The 19,284-nt window shown below is 34.0% G+C and overlaps 1 protein-coding gene and 1 long non-coding RNA gene across 2 annotated transcripts in view; one reads left to right on the top strand and one right to left on the bottom strand.

Annotated features, from left to right (window-relative positions):
• Window positions 1-19,284, bottom strand: part of LOC123681176 — a 70,772-nt gene that overhangs the window by 11,358 nt on the left and 40,130 nt on the right. The window contains exons 3-5 of the mRNA XM_045619414.1: window positions 6,112-6,244; window positions 3,950-4,268; window positions 2,496-2,955 (exon numbers count right to left, since the gene is read on the bottom strand). Of these exons, the coding sequence (XP_045475370.1) occupies window positions 2,496-2,955; window positions 3,950-4,268; window positions 6,112-6,244 (912 nt within the window). The remainder of the gene's footprint in view (window positions 1-2,495; window positions 2,956-3,949; window positions 4,269-6,111; window positions 6,245-19,284) is intronic.
• LOC123681179 lies at window positions 10,306-18,146 on the top strand. The gene is made up of 2 exons (XR_006747647.1): window positions 10,306-10,610; window positions 18,001-18,146. It is a non-coding gene; the product is annotated as an uncharacterized LOC123681179 (long non-coding RNA).

Consider the following 19,284-nt stretch of genomic DNA (forward strand, 5'->3'; position numbering starts at 1 on the left):
GACATTTCGATAACTAAATTTCAGATTTCATGAATGATGACTAATTTGTTATGTATATGTTTTCACGAGAATTCCAAATTATCCAGAGGAACATGAAAATCAAATGAACAAAAGGTAACGGAGAGCACCGAAAGACTAAGGAATAAAATGAAAAATAAGAAAACCATGTACCACAAATGACTCATCGTATACATCGGGAACAAAAGAAGAAAAGTTCTTTTCTTTATGTTGAATCAGAACAAGAACAGTCGCTATTGATCGCCCGCGTTCTACGATATCCTCTGAAATATTATTTGTATTGTTCCAACATTTCACGACCTTTGCATGCAAAAGAAATATTAGTCTTAAACGATGACATTTCAATTCTCCTCCTAAAAAATTGAGTTATGAATTTTCATCACGGAGAAAATTATCCACTTCAACGTAAAAATGTTGTTTTAGGCAGGTATTCGATACAATTTCAAGTTTGATTTCATCAGCTCACGATTTTTTACAATGATGAAACAAAATTATGGTTCTCTGAAGTAATGGACTAAATTCTTCTTCTACGAATTATTCATCAATAATTTTTGAAAATGTATTCTAGGGTGTCCCAGAATGAATGGTCGATAATTCAGCACAGATTGAAAATATTGAATAGAGTCCAAATGGTTTTTTTTTCAAGAATGTGGGAACCTGAAGATTAAGAATCTTATTTCTTTCCTCCAGAGCTCACTCAGCAAAACTCATGAAATGACTCTTGTGGGTTCTAACAACGATAACAATTTCAATCGGGTGAGTCTGTGAAATGTTTTATGGAAGAAAAAATGAATATTATTTTTCAGCTATATGTCAAATTTTAAGCTAACAGAAAATTCAAGAATAATCTTGAACAAACAATACCCAATATTTCCGTGATGACAGATCAAATCAGGTTGAGAGTTTGAGTTAATGACTGCGTCATCAGATTTATCAAAAACTGAGAAAAGCTCTGAGTTCTATCCGATATATCTCTTTGAAATAAACATAATTGTTTGTTTAACAATATGATTCCAACTTACAGAATATTAAGACCAAACTAAAGAAAAATAAATTATCCGAAACTCAGGGCCGGTGTTTAGGGTGAAACAGTGAAGCGACTGTTTCAGGCGCTTCTATTCAAAGGGCGGCAATTTATCCTAGTTTGAGGCCGCCCTTTCATATTTCTGAAAAAAATTTGTCTTTATTCTTAAGAACAACATGAGGTTGGTTCGCTTTGCTGCGTTTATCCAAACCGTCTTTACTAAGCCGCCTGTTCAATAAATAACACATGGCAACCCAACCAATATAAGCACCATTGCCTATTCCCCTTATTGAATGAGGGATGGAATGTATTTCACAAAGACGAAAAACAACGCTTCGAATTATGTAGAAGTTGGTTTACACATTCAACATATGGAAAATTTCTACGATTCTGCATTCGAAACTAGTTATTAATAAATGCAAAATGTTTTCAACGGAACATATTTTTTTAATCTCATTTAGTTTTCGAAGCTTTGCATGCCTTACCGCCCTCTGTATCTTGTGGTGTGATAGGTAATCTTTCATCGATCGTACGCAGTTCTTGTGAATGTGAGAGTGAGATATATTACTTATCCATTATTCATTGGCGTCGAAGAAATCCAGGAATTTATTGTAGGTAAGAATGTCCGAAAAAAAAAGAAAACCCAGTGGAAACGACTTCAGAAAGAAACGATTAGCAAAAACACTAGAGAAATCAAAAATGACGAATTATGATCGTAGCAGGTGATGTTTATTTTTTTGGGGGGGAGGTGCCATAGGTAGTGAGGTGGTATGGTGGTGTTAATTGATACTTTTTCAGCAGGGGCGTCAAAAATTTCTTTGCTTCAGGCGCCAAAATTTCTCGCGCCGACCCTGCCGAAACTATACAAATTGAGTAAAAGGTTAATGAATTGAATAACTAAATTGAAATCAAGACAGACGCATATTTCACAATTTTTTATACAATTTTTATCATCAGGGGTCTTTCAATGTGTCATAATTTTGATATCTATATTAATCATCAGTTGGACTCGTCGTTTCACCTTTAAAATTTAAAGTAATCAGATATTGATAACAGTCAAAATCAACCAAAAGATGTGACTAACGCGGCTAAGATTGCCATCTCTGTATATCTCACTACAGAATATATTTGTTTCAGTTCTCAAATGCAAGTTATTGAAATAAATATTGAAGTTGTGAGTTTGTAATTTCAGTGAAGGGTTTTGGATAATATATTTTTCGTTAGGTTGATTTTAATATTTTGTCAATTGGAATTATATTTGACAAACAAATATATATTTGAAAAAAAAATATGATAGTGAAGGTTTTTGGCACAACCATGTCATAATTTTGATATTTCGATTATATAGCCTTCATCAATTAGTAGACTAATTGACAAGTACAGTACTTTTCTGTTTCAATTTAAAACTCCGTAATAATAGTAAAACAACGCTTCATTATGCATACATACTTACACCAGATGATGTCGCTGACCGCGCCGACGAACAAATTGCTGCATCCCTTCTGCATCCGACCTCCGTTGGGATAAAAGTCTACATGCCCCATCGGCTGATAAGAGCCGAGACCCCCCAAAATCAAATTTTCGCCGTTACTATGAATGACGTCCACGAACTCAGCGTCTGTCTGGTCGAGCCTGGCTCTGGGATCCTGGGATTCAAATAAGGGTCCTGCAGGGTCTAATCCGGTGATTCGTGATAGATTCCCGATTTCTGCCCCGGCAAATCCAGCGACGTGGGCTCCCAAACTGAAGCCAATCAGGTGGGTGTTCCGGAGAGACAGCCCGTTGTGTTTTACCAGTCCTTGCAGCAGCATCGCAAGTTGTTTCCCGACTAATCTGGTGTTGGCTGTGGCTTTGACGTAATTCGGCAACGTGGCGCCGTTTTCCCAATCTACACAGATGACGTTTATCTCTTCCTGTCAAATGAAAGAGGGGGAGGGTAGTCAGTGCGATGACAGATTTTATTGCAATCAGGAAAATGGTTTTTGTTTTTATAACAGTTGAAAAATGGGTTCTTAATCTAGATTTGAGGTCTACTTTTATTGAGGCTCAACAATCCCTTCAAAAAGAAATTTTGTTTAAATTGCATATTGGAAACATCTCCAATTGAAGCTGCAATCACAAATTCTCATAAAATTTAAATTATATAGTGAAGATTTTCATTACATAGAGTGCTTGGTCCCACATTTCTATAAAACGCCATTGGGAGTCAGCAGTAAGCTGAGTTGGTCTTGTTTGGACGAATATATAGTGCAGTTTTCAGTCCTCATATTATGAATTGGTGAAGAAACCAAAAAATCAAACTTCAATACCAAATACTATAATATGAGGACTGAAAACTGGCGTAGATTTTACTGCCAAACTTCGAAAGATTACTGCTTCAAAATTGACTTCTGGACAAATAGATAGCTGACTAATCTAATTGAAACCTCTTATTGGAAAACTCTTTATATGTTATAGGGTCCTGTAAGATTCGCACGTTGCTCCGTTTCTCTAGTTGGGTAAGAGATAGAAATGTAATTGCGTAAAAAAAAAAATTCGGTCACAAAGAATGTTAATTTCTTTCTGGAAAGGTCCCAACTTTGTTTTTCGATTTCAACATGAAAATAAAAAAAAAACTTTATATTGAACGTCTGGAACATCATTCAGATGTAGCTAAAACAAAACTGAATTATCTAACTTCTATGGCCAATACATTTTTCACTTATATCTCCTACACACTTACGGCCCTTTGACATGTAGAATCTAGCTTTGGCACATCCTATATTCCGACCAGAGAATTACAATAGAAATTTATGGACAAATTTTCAACATCTCACAAAATTTCAAGAAGTGTGGAAATGTAAATGCAAATATTGTTCTAAAATTATGAATTAAAAGGTGAACTACCCTCTTATTCTATCAACTCACCACTGCCATCAAAGCACTTCTCATCTCGTACACCCATATATGGGTGCATCCACTACCGAATCCATGGATGAGCACTTTAGTAGACAAGCTGTTATTGAAACCTTGTTTCGCCCAGTCAAAAGCATCCGATATGTTATGAAACGGCACTTCTGCTGGAGGCGTTCCACTCCTTCCTCGATTCCTTCCAGGATAAAGAAGAAATTTTGTACCTATTTCTTCTGGCTTGGATGGTAACATGTCCAAGTAACCAAAAGGCCCGGATGAATCGAAGCATCCAACTTCATCGTAGCACACACTTTGGACATCTTCTCTCTTGATTCTACAACAGAACGAGATCATCCAATTGCTGAACAGAAAGTCACAAAATGATTATACACTTACATGCAAAAAAACGGAACAAGTCGATAATTGGTATCATTAAGATCGAATAAGTCACCTAAAGAGCAACATCTACAATGAAATTTTGAATACATTCAGTACTTATCCTCTGAAGAGTAATAGGAGCAGAATCAACTATCTGTCAGTTGAAGAGACTTCTTATATTACCAACTACCCTCACATTCATAAAACGCAACAAATTGATATTTGCTAACATTTGATGTCTCATAGTTTTTTACTTCTAGTTCAATTTTGATTTTTTTTCTATAAACTGTTGATAGAGTTTTCAATTTCAATTCCCTCATTCACTATTTCGTTTAATGCTTGCTAATTTGATCGGGATCATTGGAAGCTGTTGTAAAACCCTAATTTTGAAACATCCTGTGGAATAATTCCATGCTCAATTTTTTTTCAACTCAACAATTTTTATTAGGAACCATTTTTTTTTAACATTTTGTTTTGATTATTGCTTTCATGTCACTTGTCCATTTTTAAGAGACAAATAAACTCAAATCTGCCGTTTACCCAAATTTAAAGTTCTTGTTATTTTTTGAGGAGATTACTTTGTTCCTTGGGCTATAATGGCTTAGAGTATGAGCCATGCAATGAGAATGCCACAATATAGGTATTGTTCAATTATAATGATAAGCAATTCTTACATAAGTGAAAATCAAACACCAAAAAAAAACAATTAAACTGTAACCTCAAAATTAGGGTTTCACAATAGAGTTCTATAAATAATAAAGATAAATTTTGCAATTAGAATATTCAGAGAATGCCGGAATATTAAATCACTGAAAATTTTCTATTTTGCAAATTTTGAATCTAGACTTAGATATGGGATTATATTAAATGTAATTTAGAAGAAATTTTTGTAAAACAAAAACTAATAAGGGTTATTTTTTAGCTGAAATATAATGAAACTTGTAGAGAATTGTTTAGGCAAAATAACATATTCGCAGTTTATGGTTTGTACATGTACAAATATGCTGTGTTCTTAAATAAAAACAAAGAAAAAATCATTCAATATAATACTAGTAATAGTTGCAACCAAAGAACACAAAATTTAGATTTTCCAATTCATTCTTTGACCTTGAATAAAAAACACCCCTTATAAAGTTGCATCAGAATATTCAATCATTTAGTCACATTTGCCAAATAACATTAAGAATATAAATAATTTAAGAATTTTCGAAATGAAGATAAAATCCTTGATATAAAACTTAAGCCTTATGAACTAGAAGATTTTTTCAATGTCACATTAGGGAGCTAATAAATTAATTATATTTAGGCACTATTTCACTTCAGGTGAGCATTTTATTCGTAAACCTCATTTGAAATGAAGAAAAATTATTTTTATTAACCTCTTAATCGAAACAGTTTTTGGACCTCATTGAAATCTTTGACTGATTCAACTTCAAATAATCAGTCGGTATAATTGTCAATTCCGAATGATTTATACAAAGGAACTCAATAGAGGTTACTCTTGTAAGAACTGAGAACTCTACCCTTTTAACCTTTGCATAATTGTGGAGACTTATGTCTGCTGAATACAAGACGACTTGGAATGAACTATTCTGCATCGAGCAGACAGATTCGCTCTGCTCTGTTCACACTATTCATCAAATTCAATGCTCCTTATTTTCTATTCAGTTCAACTCCTCTAATGACGCGAAACGTTTTATTCTTGTAATTGAAGTGAACATCTTACTGTAATTTAGACTTCAGCGCTTATCCAATCCCAAGTATATCATCAAACTTCTGAGTATAAAAGGAAAACTCACCTGTTTTGTAATTTTTTCAATTCTCTCTTCCGCCTCCATTCTTCAACAGACGATACGACAGCTTGATAAATTTCAGCATCGTGGATCTCATCTAATAATTCCAAATCGGGATTTGACCATAGACTGGCCGAAACTGAAACGAAAAATATAAAGTTAATTTTTTTTTTATATCACGTTGAAAGAAAACTCCACGTGAATATTCAGTTCAAAATTAATAAGAGATATTTCTTCCCACAGATCACCGATTTTTATAATATCAAACAATATTCTACATTGTGGTATTTCAATATTTTCAATTTGCGAATGAAAAATAATATAATAATTTTGTGACCTCACGGTTTTTTAAAAAAATTGTGATATAGTATCTACAAAAAATCATTACAGAAGAGGCCTCACTCTAATTCTGTGGAAATTTTTAAAAAGACTTGTAAAGCACTTCCTTTCATCGAAAGTTGGAATATTCCTAACTTTTACTGATCATTCAATCGTTCTGGCAATACCGCACATTATTTTATCCCTCCTCCTTAGGCAAATATTGAGAGATCACAAGAATGTCACGTAGTGGTGTTCCCTCTAGATAAACACAAAAATTTTTCAAATATTATTGGATATTTTCAAGTATGATCGTTCCAATTATTAGCAATGTGCTCTAGCTGAATTTCTAACGAGATGGAGTGGAACATTTGAAATTATGAAATACGGTATTTGCATACCTAGATCTATGGTATTTGAATACATTTTGAAATTGGAACAATTAAGTCAATATCTCAGTTTGTTTGAATAGAAAGGAAGCGTCGGCTTATACAAATATTCTTCATATTTCTTTGGCTTTATCTTCTATCAAACCATTGCTATTTTTTTTCAATCTGCTTCAACTGATAAACTTAAACACTATGTGTTGAGTGGAATTATACTTTAAAATCAAGATTTCCTAATCAAACCTAAGAAACATTTGAAACCGGCGAATTCGCCAATTTGCAATAATTGAAGGGCTCATTTTCACGATGATATAACTATTTCATTTTTACTATCGAGTAGTTTATATGGTGACAGTTTCTGCGATAGTAACTATCATTATCACAAATTACATACTTGACTAGTGACTTGACTTCATATATTTATTGCTGCTCGATATTACTTGAGCTTGATTCGCACGCCATATATTTCTGTTCGCTTGGACAAAATAATCAATCTTCAATGATAAATGCTGTGAGTTTGACATCGATCTCATACTTATGAGATGAATGTGAATGAATACAGAGAATGCTAAAAATATTTTAGAATGGTGGAAAATGGACGAAAACGTTTTTATAACCTTAGCTGGCATAGGATTGTTAATCAACGGCTGTGTCTTGAGCTCCTGTTGAAAGACAATTTTCCAGAGCTGCTCTGACTTTGGAAGAAACCCGCAATATATCAAGGGAAAAATCTATAAAATGCCTCAGGTGTCTTAGATCCTGGATGGAAAATGATGTAATCAAATAGTACTTGGAATTATCTCAATATTAAGGAACAATTTTTTTTATATTCTATTATTTGTTGTTTTGTAGTGAATTTTTCTTGTGTTTTCATTTTAATAAAGTTATTTTTTGTACAATGAGTTTTATGAATAAGTGTTTTCCATGAGGTTCCTTTTCATTTCATCATTTTTGATGAAATGAATTTCATCATTTTCATTAATGTGCACACAATAAAACTGCACCAGGAAAATCAACCATCATCATCAAGTTTAAACAGACATTGTGAAGATATCATCTGAACGTGTACATCATATCATTCACGAATATTTGTACATGAGAAAGCTGTGTGCAGAATGGGTGCCGCGCGAGCTCATAATCGAAAAAAAGCAACAACGTGTTAATAATTCTGAGCAGTGTTTGAAGCTGTTTAAGTGCATTAAACCTGAATTTTCGCGTCGATATGTGACAATGGATGAAACATGGCTCCATCACTTCACTCCGGCGTCCGATCGACAGTCAGCTGAATGGACTGCACTCGATGAACCAAATCCAAAGCGAGGAAAAACACAACAGTCAGGTTGGCAAGGTTATGGCATCAGTATTCTGGAATGCGCAAGGTATAATATTCATTGATTAACTCCAAAAGTCAGATCATCAACAGCGATTATTATATAGCGTAATTGGATCGTTAAAGGATAAAATCGTTAAAAAACGGTCCCATTTGAGAAAAAAAAGGTGCTGTTTCGTCAAGAAAATGCGCCGTGTCACAAATCAATGGCTAATTGTATGAATTGGGCTTCGAATGGCTTCTGCATCCACCGTATTCGCTAGATCTGACTCCCAGCGACCTTTTCCTGTTCTCAGACCTCAAAATAATGCTCGCTGGAAAGAAATTCAGCGCCAATGACGAATTATTCGCCGAAACTGGGGCCTATCTTGAAGCGAGAGACAAATCGTACTGCAAAAATGATATCGAAATGTTGGAAGATCGCTATAATTGTTGCATCGTCCTCGAAGACAACTATGTTGAATAATAATAGTTGTTTTATTTTAGTTAATAGGTACTAGCACTAACAATGAATATAAATTTGAATAAAGAAAAAACTACAACTATCTAACTTGTCCGAGCAGTCAGTTGCATAATATGTATTATCTGACAGTAGTAGTCAGGATAGGTTTTTTTCAAGGTACTAAATCGATACCAAGTTGATAGGTTGACGTCAGTTTGAAAGACAATATGTTTACTGTTGATCATAGACGGGGTAGAATAACAATTGATCCACGAAGGTTGTTCATCATTCGAAGGAATGTGAAAATTATAATTTTGATATGAAATCCTACACAAAATTTGAACTTGCAACAAATTTATTATAACTATCAGAATTTGGTCAATATATTGTATTTTTGGAAATTGTATTTCAAGACGAAAATTTTATATATCATAAAGAAATATCATCCTGAAGTCCTGTTATAATGTCAGTTTCGATAATCATATTATTTAAATTGGTTTGATGCTCAATTAATTGGAAAATGTTGGTCGTTGGCTCCAGATCGTAATATTATGTTATCTTTGTTCTTGGTGATCCAAGGAACTTCTAAGAACGTAGAGGTCGAACGAGAATGTACAGTTAACAGTCGAGCCATTATCGAGCCTCACTTCCTTCTCTGTTGTCGATTCCTCACACTATGATTCAAAAAAAGTTAAGCTTCTTCTTGTCACGTCCTACTCACCGGAAATACATCGGATCGCAAAAACTAAACACTCTCCTCTAATAAATAGTCGACATGCTCGGGTATTCAGAAGCAGATACCACCAATTAACTTTCCCTAATTTTCACTTTCCATAACACTCGCTCAATATGAAATAATTATGCATCACTCGTATATACGTCGAATCCGATGAAACTTCCTTATTCATGCGGATAGATGGCATGTTTGGTATCGACTTTATAGCCTATGTGATGACAGAGAACTTGTAATTCACATACGCTACAAAATTGATAATGAGTATTATTTTGTAACACGATCCAGCATTACCTGCGGTATATGATGTCAAGACGATAGGTCTTGAAGTTTTTCAAGTTCTTATTGGACATTCTAACGAAGTTGAGGTAACCTCACTCTGATCCAAAAAAATCTTTACTCACATATAGAAAGTAACTTTAGTAACTGATGAGCAACCTCCATCAATCCATATTAATTCAAAATACTGACAATGTTTTCAAGGAAAATCATAAGTTAGGTGTCCCTCAGGGAACAGTCCTGGGACAATTCCTTTTTGTATTGTTCATCACTGTCTCGTTTAATTTTGTTTGCAGATGATACATTGTTGTCTGTGAAATCTGAGAGCTAAGAGTGTTGAAGAATTATAGTCCTACGGTGAACAAATCATTCAAATTCCTTATGACACTTATTGCGAATGAAAATGAAACTCTGATCATAAAACTTAATGTTCGTGATACAGGATCATTTTTGCCATTCATTCTTTGCATAGAAGAGGTATTCTGAATGCGTCAGTCTTCTTTGAATACACGTTGATAGGTATTTGAGTTGCCACTTTCATATCGACTATCTATGCAAGGAGTTGAATGAATTATTATTTTTTTCAACTCACAATAACAACGTCATATTTTGACAGACAAGATCATCGGTTCGACTTTTCCTCCACCGAAAATAAAAGTGTTGCCTAGCAGCAATGATAAGTATCAACTATTTTAGGTGAAAAGTCCTCAAATGCAAATAAAAAATTCTTTCACCAAGGCAATTCTCTTTGTAAGAAATCGGTGAAAGCCATGGTCAAATTAAACGATTTTGGGCTTTCAACTGCTTCACTACCAAGCTTATCTTCCAGATTTGAGTCCAAGTGATTATGGCTTTTTGCAGGCTTCAAAAGAATTCTCTGGTGAAAGAAATTTGATTTTGATGAAGAAATTATTGCCAAGGTTAAATCCTATTTCTAAAGCAAAGACGGATCTTTCTGACACAGAAGTTATTGAAGAGGAGCTTCAAAGGAGCGTTGGTATACACCTTGAATTAAAGGTGAACACCTTGAGGAATAAAGTCGAAAGATACTGCACACCTTATTAGAGAAAGTGGCTCCATCAAATTGGTTGAAATTTTGATATGTTACGGTCCAATTAATTCAAAACAAAGAGTTCAATAGGCAGAGGTTTTACTATAGGCTAGTTTTGACGCTGATGATGCCCCTGAAAGCTCTCATTTGTTGTTCATTGTTAAACAGTACAAATCGTTATTCCGGATAATAATCATCACTATTATGAGTAGATAAGATGTGAACAGTCATAATATGAAAATTACTATTAAAAGCAATGTTCCTTTTTTCGAATGTGAGGTAGAATAGGATTAATTTTTGTAACAATTTTCGAATAATTGAGCTGTCGTAAGTGTCGTAAGTCGGGCTTGGAATAGGTTCATCCAAAACGACTCAGTAGCTTATGTTCATGGGGGAGGTCGGCAGCGCAGTACAACAGCTGCCCAAGATCGTCTTTTGATCCTCAATGCCCGTTTGAATAGGGAACACCGGGTTTATCGACGGCAATGGGCTGAGGAGCACCGCAATTGGACACTTGAAGATTGGAGCCGATGTTTATTTACGGATGAGTCTAGATATCGTTTGGTCAACTACGATGGACGTATTCTTGCTTGGAGGGAAAGAGGTCGAAGGTATCCAGAACAGTTTATGGTACCCACAACAGCTTTTGGCGGAGGTTCTATATGTGTATGGGGAGGCATTTGTTTGAACCAACGCACAGAGTTGGTTGTTCTGCAGAACACCACCATGACCAGCCAGAGATATCACGATATGATTATTGAACCCATAATTGTTCCGTTTGGGGCTGCAGCCTTCTTGTGGTTTCATCATAAAATTTTTATGTTATTCAAACACAGAATTTTGAGTGTTCCTAATAAAGTCTTTTTTTCTCTCCAACTTTCCATTTTTTGATTCTTTTCTCAAGTGAACCATATTATCAACTGAAAATACTCTGATATCTGACTAAATTTATAATCTTGGAGCGAATATTTCAGAAATAAATTTAGAACAAGTAAGTGATCCCTATCAATTGTTGAGCAGTGTATTCATTTGAATTGAGGCAAAAGATTAGGGGATAGTCCATAACACGATACAAGCAAAATAAAAAGTTAAGAACTACCGTTCTCAGAAAAACAATTGCTTCGATCGGTGGAATGTGCTAACTGTTCCTGATACTCAATACATATACTATCTATTTCATGTTGTATGGAAATCTGATTCCTGTGTAGCAACGGACGGAGTAACTCAGCAACAATGAAATTACGACTACGTAGAAATATGTTTACTTTTCATTCAGAAAAACAAGTAGCTGTTTCCTTGTTTACAACTTCATTATAAAGTCTGCTTGATGGCAGGGAAGAATAATATTGGGAAGAATATTCCGTTGATCACTCAAGAGAATACTCAACGCAAATTATATTGGTTTATTATTTCCTCTTCGCAGAATATCTCAAATCAAATACCTAGTGTGGAAAACATTTTTCAGACATGGAGATAACAGTGCTGTAAAAGGCCAATTGAAAAGTTCCCAGTCTACCATAGTAAAACACATTTTTTTGGCAAAATTCGATTTTATTATTCAACATGGTTGCCTTCGAGCGCGATACAGCGATTATAGCGATCTTCCAACTTTTCGATGCCATTTTTGTAGTACGATTTCTCTTTCGCTTCGACAAAGGCCTCAGTTTCGGTGATTTCTTCTTCATTGGCGCTAAATGTCTTTCCAGCGAGCATTTTTTTGTAATCTGAGAACAGGAAAATGTCGCTGGGGCCCAGATCTGGCGAAAACGGTGAATGCAGAAGCAATTCGGAGCCCAATTCATGCAATTTTGTCATTGTGTTCATTGATTTGTTATACGGCGTATTCTCTTGATGAAACAGCACCTTTTTTTCTTCAAATGGGTCAGTTTTTTAACGATATCATCCTTTGAACGATCCAATAACGCTATATAATAATCGCTGTTGATGTTCTGGACTTTTTGAGGTAATCTATGAATATTATACTCTGAGCATCCCAGAATACTGATTCCATAACCTTGTCAGCAGACTGTTGTATTTTTCCTCGCTTTGGAATTAGTTCATCGTGTGCTGTACACCCAGCTGACTGTTTATTGGACTCCAGGGTGAAATGATGGAGTCATGTTTCATCCATTGTCACATATCGAAGCAAAAATTCAGGTTTATTGCACTTAAACAGCTTCAAACTCTGCCCTGTTGCTTTTGATCGATTGTGAGCTCGCGTTGTACCCAATCTGCACCCAGCATTCTCATGTACAAATATTCGTGAATGATATGATTTACACGTTCAGATTATATCTTCACAATGTCTGATATCTCGATGAACTTCACTTTACGGTCATTCAAAATCATTTTGTGAATTTTTTTGATTTTTTCGTCGGTGACTTCCTCTTTTAAGCGTCCACTGCGTTCGCCGTCTTTGGTGCTCATTTCACTATGTGTAAACTTAGCATACCAATCTATGTAGTTGATTTTCTTGGTGGAGATCAACTGTATCAACTGCATCACTTCAAAAAGCAATATTTTATCAGCACACGAAATCCTTTTTTTTTCATCTTTTTTCAGATAACAAAAGTAGCTACACTCCCAACGCAATATCTCACGAACTAATAGTCGTACTGCTGTCGAATTTTGTCACGTATCGTTTGAAGGTTGGTACTACATAACTAAAAATCATATGGATTCAATACTAGTACCATCTGTGCATCAGACCAGGGACTTTTCAATTGGCCTAATACGTAAGTGATTAAGCTCGTGATATTCGATCCTGGAGAGCTGACAGAGTGAATGAAAAACATTGGACAATTATTGGAGAGAACATAATAATGAATTGAAATATTTTTGTAGTGGATAGACTTCAATTTTGTTCATAAGATCATATCATATAATTGACTTTCTCAATTGAATGAAATTACATATTCCACATACCCCAATTAGATTTTCAATAAGAACTCAACATATTCCTAACCGTTTTATTTATCACTAATGAGTTTTATCGAAAAGAATATGTGTTGGAAATGTTGGAATTCTAGTTTGGAGTGGATACAACAATACAACTTGAGATAACAATGTACATTTAATGATTTTCATTCCAATTATGCTCGTTGCACTTCTTTCAACTCGTTGAAACTCATTTTACTCCTCATTTTCCAGGGGTTGTTTCTGCTCACGAGGCTAGGTTATTGATGTGAAATATAATCCTCCAGAAAACGATATGTTTTGTTGATTAATCGATCGCGAGATATAAATTTTTTGATTATTCTCCTGCACTATGGATCAACTTCAAATGAAATTTTATGTGAAAAATTGAAGAAGGTATTGAAGTGAGGAGCTTTTGAGCGATTGTTCATTCATGCGTCAATGTCATCCTTCGAGATTTCAGATCTTCTTTTTGTATTATATGAGGACAGGAATTTCATTACCTACGCCTCTACTTCAATTTCTTCGATTTCTTACTGATGTTTAATTGGGAGACTTTTCTCATGTCACTTTTTTCTTCTATTTGGTTCTTTGAAAGAGGTATTTTATTTAATCTGTCATTCCTATTTTGATTTGTAGTGTCTTTCTTGATTCCTTATTCTCATGCTCTTTTAGCGTCTATATTGTCTACTTTGTTTGTTAACTATTTGCTTAATAGTTTCAGGGATCATATTATATGCAATGCTCCAAATTGTTAAATGATGTCTTCCATGAAAAATTCATTCTCTATGTGAAAATTAAACAGAACGTATAAAAAAATAGAAACACCGGGGTAGTTTGACCTAATTTAACATGGACATAGAATAACGAAACTATTTCTTTAATATCCGACATTCTTAGGTTATCAGTTTGAAGCTATTAACCAGCAATTTCAATTTGAAGCTTCCCTGAAGATTTAACCGCAGTTATGATTGAAACGTTACGTGGAATATTGTCTAGGAAACCACGGAATGGTATCACATAATTCCCTAATGTCATTTCTGTTTTCTTTTATAATAGTTCTATATAGTACATTTCTGTCCAGATAAAATAAAATATTATTATTGGTTCAGTGGCTTTCACCGCTAAAGTTCAATAAAACATTGTTGATATTGATTTGTCTACCAAGAGATGAATAATTCAGATCCGAAGTAGAAATGTGGTCTTTGGAAAATGGCTTTACGGATGATGTGACATTTTTTATTATGTTAACAGCTCATCTCTTCCAATATTCTGAAATGAGAAGTTTCGAGTATTTTCTATGGTGTTTCATCGACGATGACTTCTTCTGCTGCTATTCTTCCCCAAGAGTCAAGTGTGAAAAAATATAATAGTATCTGCTTATATCCATTAAATTTGAGTTATATTTATACAACATTATAGGAAAATAGCAACAAACATACACGTAGAAAGTTAATTACTGAAATAGAACAGGTCCAACTTATTATGATGCTGTATTCATTTTATACAGGGTGTGGGTATAAGTAAATAAGTGCGGTAAATTGAAAGGGTGTTGAATTGTTGAAGTTTCTGTTGAAAACTGACAATTTAATTGTTGCTCTGAATTTGGTCAGATTTCAATAGGTTATTGCGCCTTTGTCGACATGCAATTAATTAATTAATGTTACGTTCATCATTGGCAAGCATACGGGTAATGATCTCTTTATTTTCAATGGAACTTCACAGAGATATTCGAATCTGAAAATCAGTTTTGAATGCCTTCTTCAATTTGTGACTGGAAATCGCTCCTACTTTTTTCTTATGGTAAGCCGCTTTTATGTGAAAAAATAAAACAGCTTAACGAGTATTTTCAATTTCTTCAATAAATTAGCTATTACTTGATGGTTCTTGATAAAAATTCAAATTTGAGATGTATTTCTAATGGCATTCCATACAAAAAAGTAATGAGAGATTTGTCTCAAATTGAACGAGCAATTCAGAAATAAATTTACATATCTCAATGACGTGCAATTTTCTTCTGTCAAAAAATTTATTGCAATAAATCATCGGTTTTTAATAAAAACTTCAACATATGACGTATTTAGAAATATGTATGTTATAGATACGAACAATTTTTACGATTCATCAGAAAGGGCTCTGCAATCAAATTCAAGTTTTCCGTCTGAACGACCGTATAGTATCCACTCCATTAATCATTCACATTAAATTCTGAGGTTTCCTGCTGAACTGTTTGTTTTCAGTACAGGGTGTCCCAAATTCGATGCTCACTGAAAGCATCTCGAGAACTATAGGGAGAAATATCTTCAAGGACCCTCGATCTTTTTTCGAAATAATAAGAAAACATAAAGCAGATTATAGATATCTTGATTTGTTCTCTGGTTACAGGGCGTTTCTGAAAAATGCCCATTTCAAATATTTTGTTATATCTTGGTATCTGAGATGTTAAAAAATTCTCAAATATTTGTTCAGTGATTTTTATATATAGTTTATATGATACTGATAACAGATCATACAAATTAATTATCGTTTCAGAGATATAAGGGAAAAATAGTGTTTCTCAAATGGTACACCCCATTATACAATGAACTCAAAATGGATTCAAACTCGAAAAAATAATTGAAAATGATTATATGTATATAATGTATATGAGGTGTCCCATAAAAAGAAGAAGCCGAAAAACTCAATATCTTTGAAAGGGTAGACATTTGTGAAAAACCGATAACGTGATGCTTATCGACAAATTTGCGGCTGAAGAACCACGTTGAAAAATATAGGATGTCCCATTTAAGAAACACCATTTTTACTCTATATCTCTGAAACTGTAATCAACTTCTATGATGTGTTATGAGTATCATATAAACCATAAAAATTACTGAAAAAAACGTTGAAAAATTTTTTGAATATCTCTAACAGATTCCAAGATAAAGCGGAATATTTGAAACGGTAATTTTTCAGAAACGCCCAGTAACTTGAAAACGGATCAAGTTGATCTGCTTTCTGTTATCTTATTATTTCGATCGGTGGCTTGAAGATTTTTTCTATAAGTCTTATAGTTTACCAGATGCTTTCAGTGAACATCAAATTTGGGACACCTGTATATGTATTGATTATTTTGGGAATTGCGAAATCATCAGTTATTGTTGTTTTTGGTTCAAAATACTCCCCATTAATCAAATAGGTTTCAATTGAAAGAGAAGAAAACATCGAAATGCATCTCTTTTATTGATTGAAATCTATTGAAAATCTCCGTCTGTCTTCAGTTGTAGACCGTTTTCCGAATTGTTGGACAATTAACGATTGAAATTCCATATGAATGATTAATGGAACGGATACATTAAGGTCGTTCAGACGGCAAATTCAAATTCGATTACAGAGCCATCTGTGACGAATCGTGAAAAATTGTTCTCGCAAAACTTTTGTATTTTTTTACCGTAGAAAACGGATCTGTTATAAAGAACAGGGGTTCACGTTTAAAATTCCCCTTCCCACCCAAGATTGATGGAAATTGAAGAGGTTGTAGCATAAGTGGACTTCCCTCTCCAACCAACAACTTTTCGAAACATTTTTTCATAAGATGTTTTATGTTTCTTTTTCGTGATGTTCAACTGAACTATTTGGAAGGAACTAATTTTCTCTACTTATTGGTTAAATGAGTAGGTACCAAAACTTATATTTAATTTTATTCATCACAGCTCACTGCATCTTATAATAAGTAATTTGAATTTTTTTTTTTACTGCCGTGTCGATTTCGAAGAAACGTAAAAATATCATTATTTCATTTGATGGAAAAAATAGTCGTTCTTCGTCTTTGAAAGAATTCTGAAAAGTTATATTTTGAAAATCAATTTTAAAAGTTCACCCGGTATACACTGGATTGAATAGGCAAGAAACTCAATTATAATTATGAAATAAAGTGTTCATAATCCGCAGGAAAGTCGATTGTCCACTTGGTTCCGATAAACTTGAAGCGGCAACGGTGTCCGAGAAAGCATTCGAACCGAATCTAGGCTTTGTGCAATATGATAGTGATTAAACCGATGCCTATGTAATTATTTTGGAATTAATGAAGCCACTGAGTAAACCAATTGCTCATTTGTGAAGTCCGCTGTTTTCTCCTGTTGACAAATAATAATTCTGTCGGGCATTATTTTGTGAGAAAGGCATGAAAATTGATGAAGATAATACTTCTCTAACTGTTCATGAATATTCAGAGCATTTCAACGTTCTCGACTCGTTAATTTCATCTTCAACAGTTGTCTAATTGTGTTCGTATTGTGGTCCAGAAAACGAATTACAGTACTTCATTACTATGCACTGTTTTATGATTCAATTGAATTCTTCAGAAGGATGGTGGTGTGGTATGCTTGAATTAATTGGGACTCAATTCAATCAGACATGATTTTTTCATCATTTCGGTGTAAATTAGTCTACTAATTTCAGGTGGAATAATGCATACACCAGTGGTGTCTCATCAAGGAAGGCAGGGCAGATCTCGAACAATGGAACACAGCAGAAATGTTAACTATAAATTTTACTGGATTTGTTAGTTTCAAACTTTTTTTGGGAAAATAAAGTACGCCACTATAAAAATTAGTATTGAATAATTTCGTATGTCGAATAGTCATTATACATAGTTTTTATGAACGTCACATATCAGGTCCACTCAATGTTATCATGGTGTTTGTTTTATCTCTATTATGATATGTTCCTTTTATTGTGCTGCTATGCAGGGTGTTACGAACGGCATTACAAAAATTTTTTATATAGCAAACCCCAATCATTCTTTAGTTTTCTACCTATCCTATAGATGGGATCACCTTTTTTTTGGAACACCCTGTAAACATAAACATTTGTTTTACTATTATTACTATTTCCATACGAGGTGTCCGGGAAAATAAGGCAAATCTCTCGGATTCAGATGAAACATACAAAAATAAGATGACAACTTCCCATCATTTTTTTCCCTAGCGGAGATACGGCCTCCTAAATGACGTTACTGGAAATCCATTTTACTAGAATGAATTTCAAACTACTTCATATAATTTAAAGAAAATTTGATATTAACAGTAGTAAGGACCTCTTAAAATACTACGCTTAAATTAAAATTAGCTCTTTCAATTCAATTAGGTTGTTAACGTGCCTTTCTGTGCCTAATAGTTGCATAGTTAAGAATCTCGGATTCAATAACATAAACTAGAACTTTTTTGTGACTTGAATAACTTTCGTATCACACCTTGAAATTTGAATTAATGGTTTTTTTTAATAGAAATAAAAAAATTAATTCGAAAATGGTTCAATTTATCGACGATCAACAAGAGTACTTTTTTTTTAGCTTAATGTTCAAGCTATCCAAATTTGTTTTTTTCTACTCCTTATCATACAGGGTGTTGAAAATATAAGCATTAAAATGTACAACCTTGTCCGCCCCTGGTAAACTAAAAGAGCTATTTTAAATTTAAGGGCAGTATTGTAAGAAGTTCTTACTTCTGTTCATCATATCAAATTTTCTTTGAATTATATTGAGTAGTTTGAAATTTATTCCACTGAAATGGATTTCCAGTGACGTCATTTAGGAGGCCGTATCTCTGTAGGGAGGGCCGCTAGGAAAAAATCTATGGGAACTTGTTATCTTATTTTTTATGTTTTATCTGAATCCGAGAGATTTCCCACATTTTCCCAGATACCCTGTATATTCACAATTAAATATTGCCTCTTGTTTGTAAT

This window comes from Harmonia axyridis, chromosome 5, assembly GCF_914767665.1.
Source record: "Harmonia axyridis chromosome 5, icHarAxyr1.1, whole genome shotgun sequence".
Lineage (NCBI taxonomy): Eukaryota > Metazoa > Arthropoda > Insecta > Coleoptera > Coccinellidae > Harmonia > Harmonia axyridis.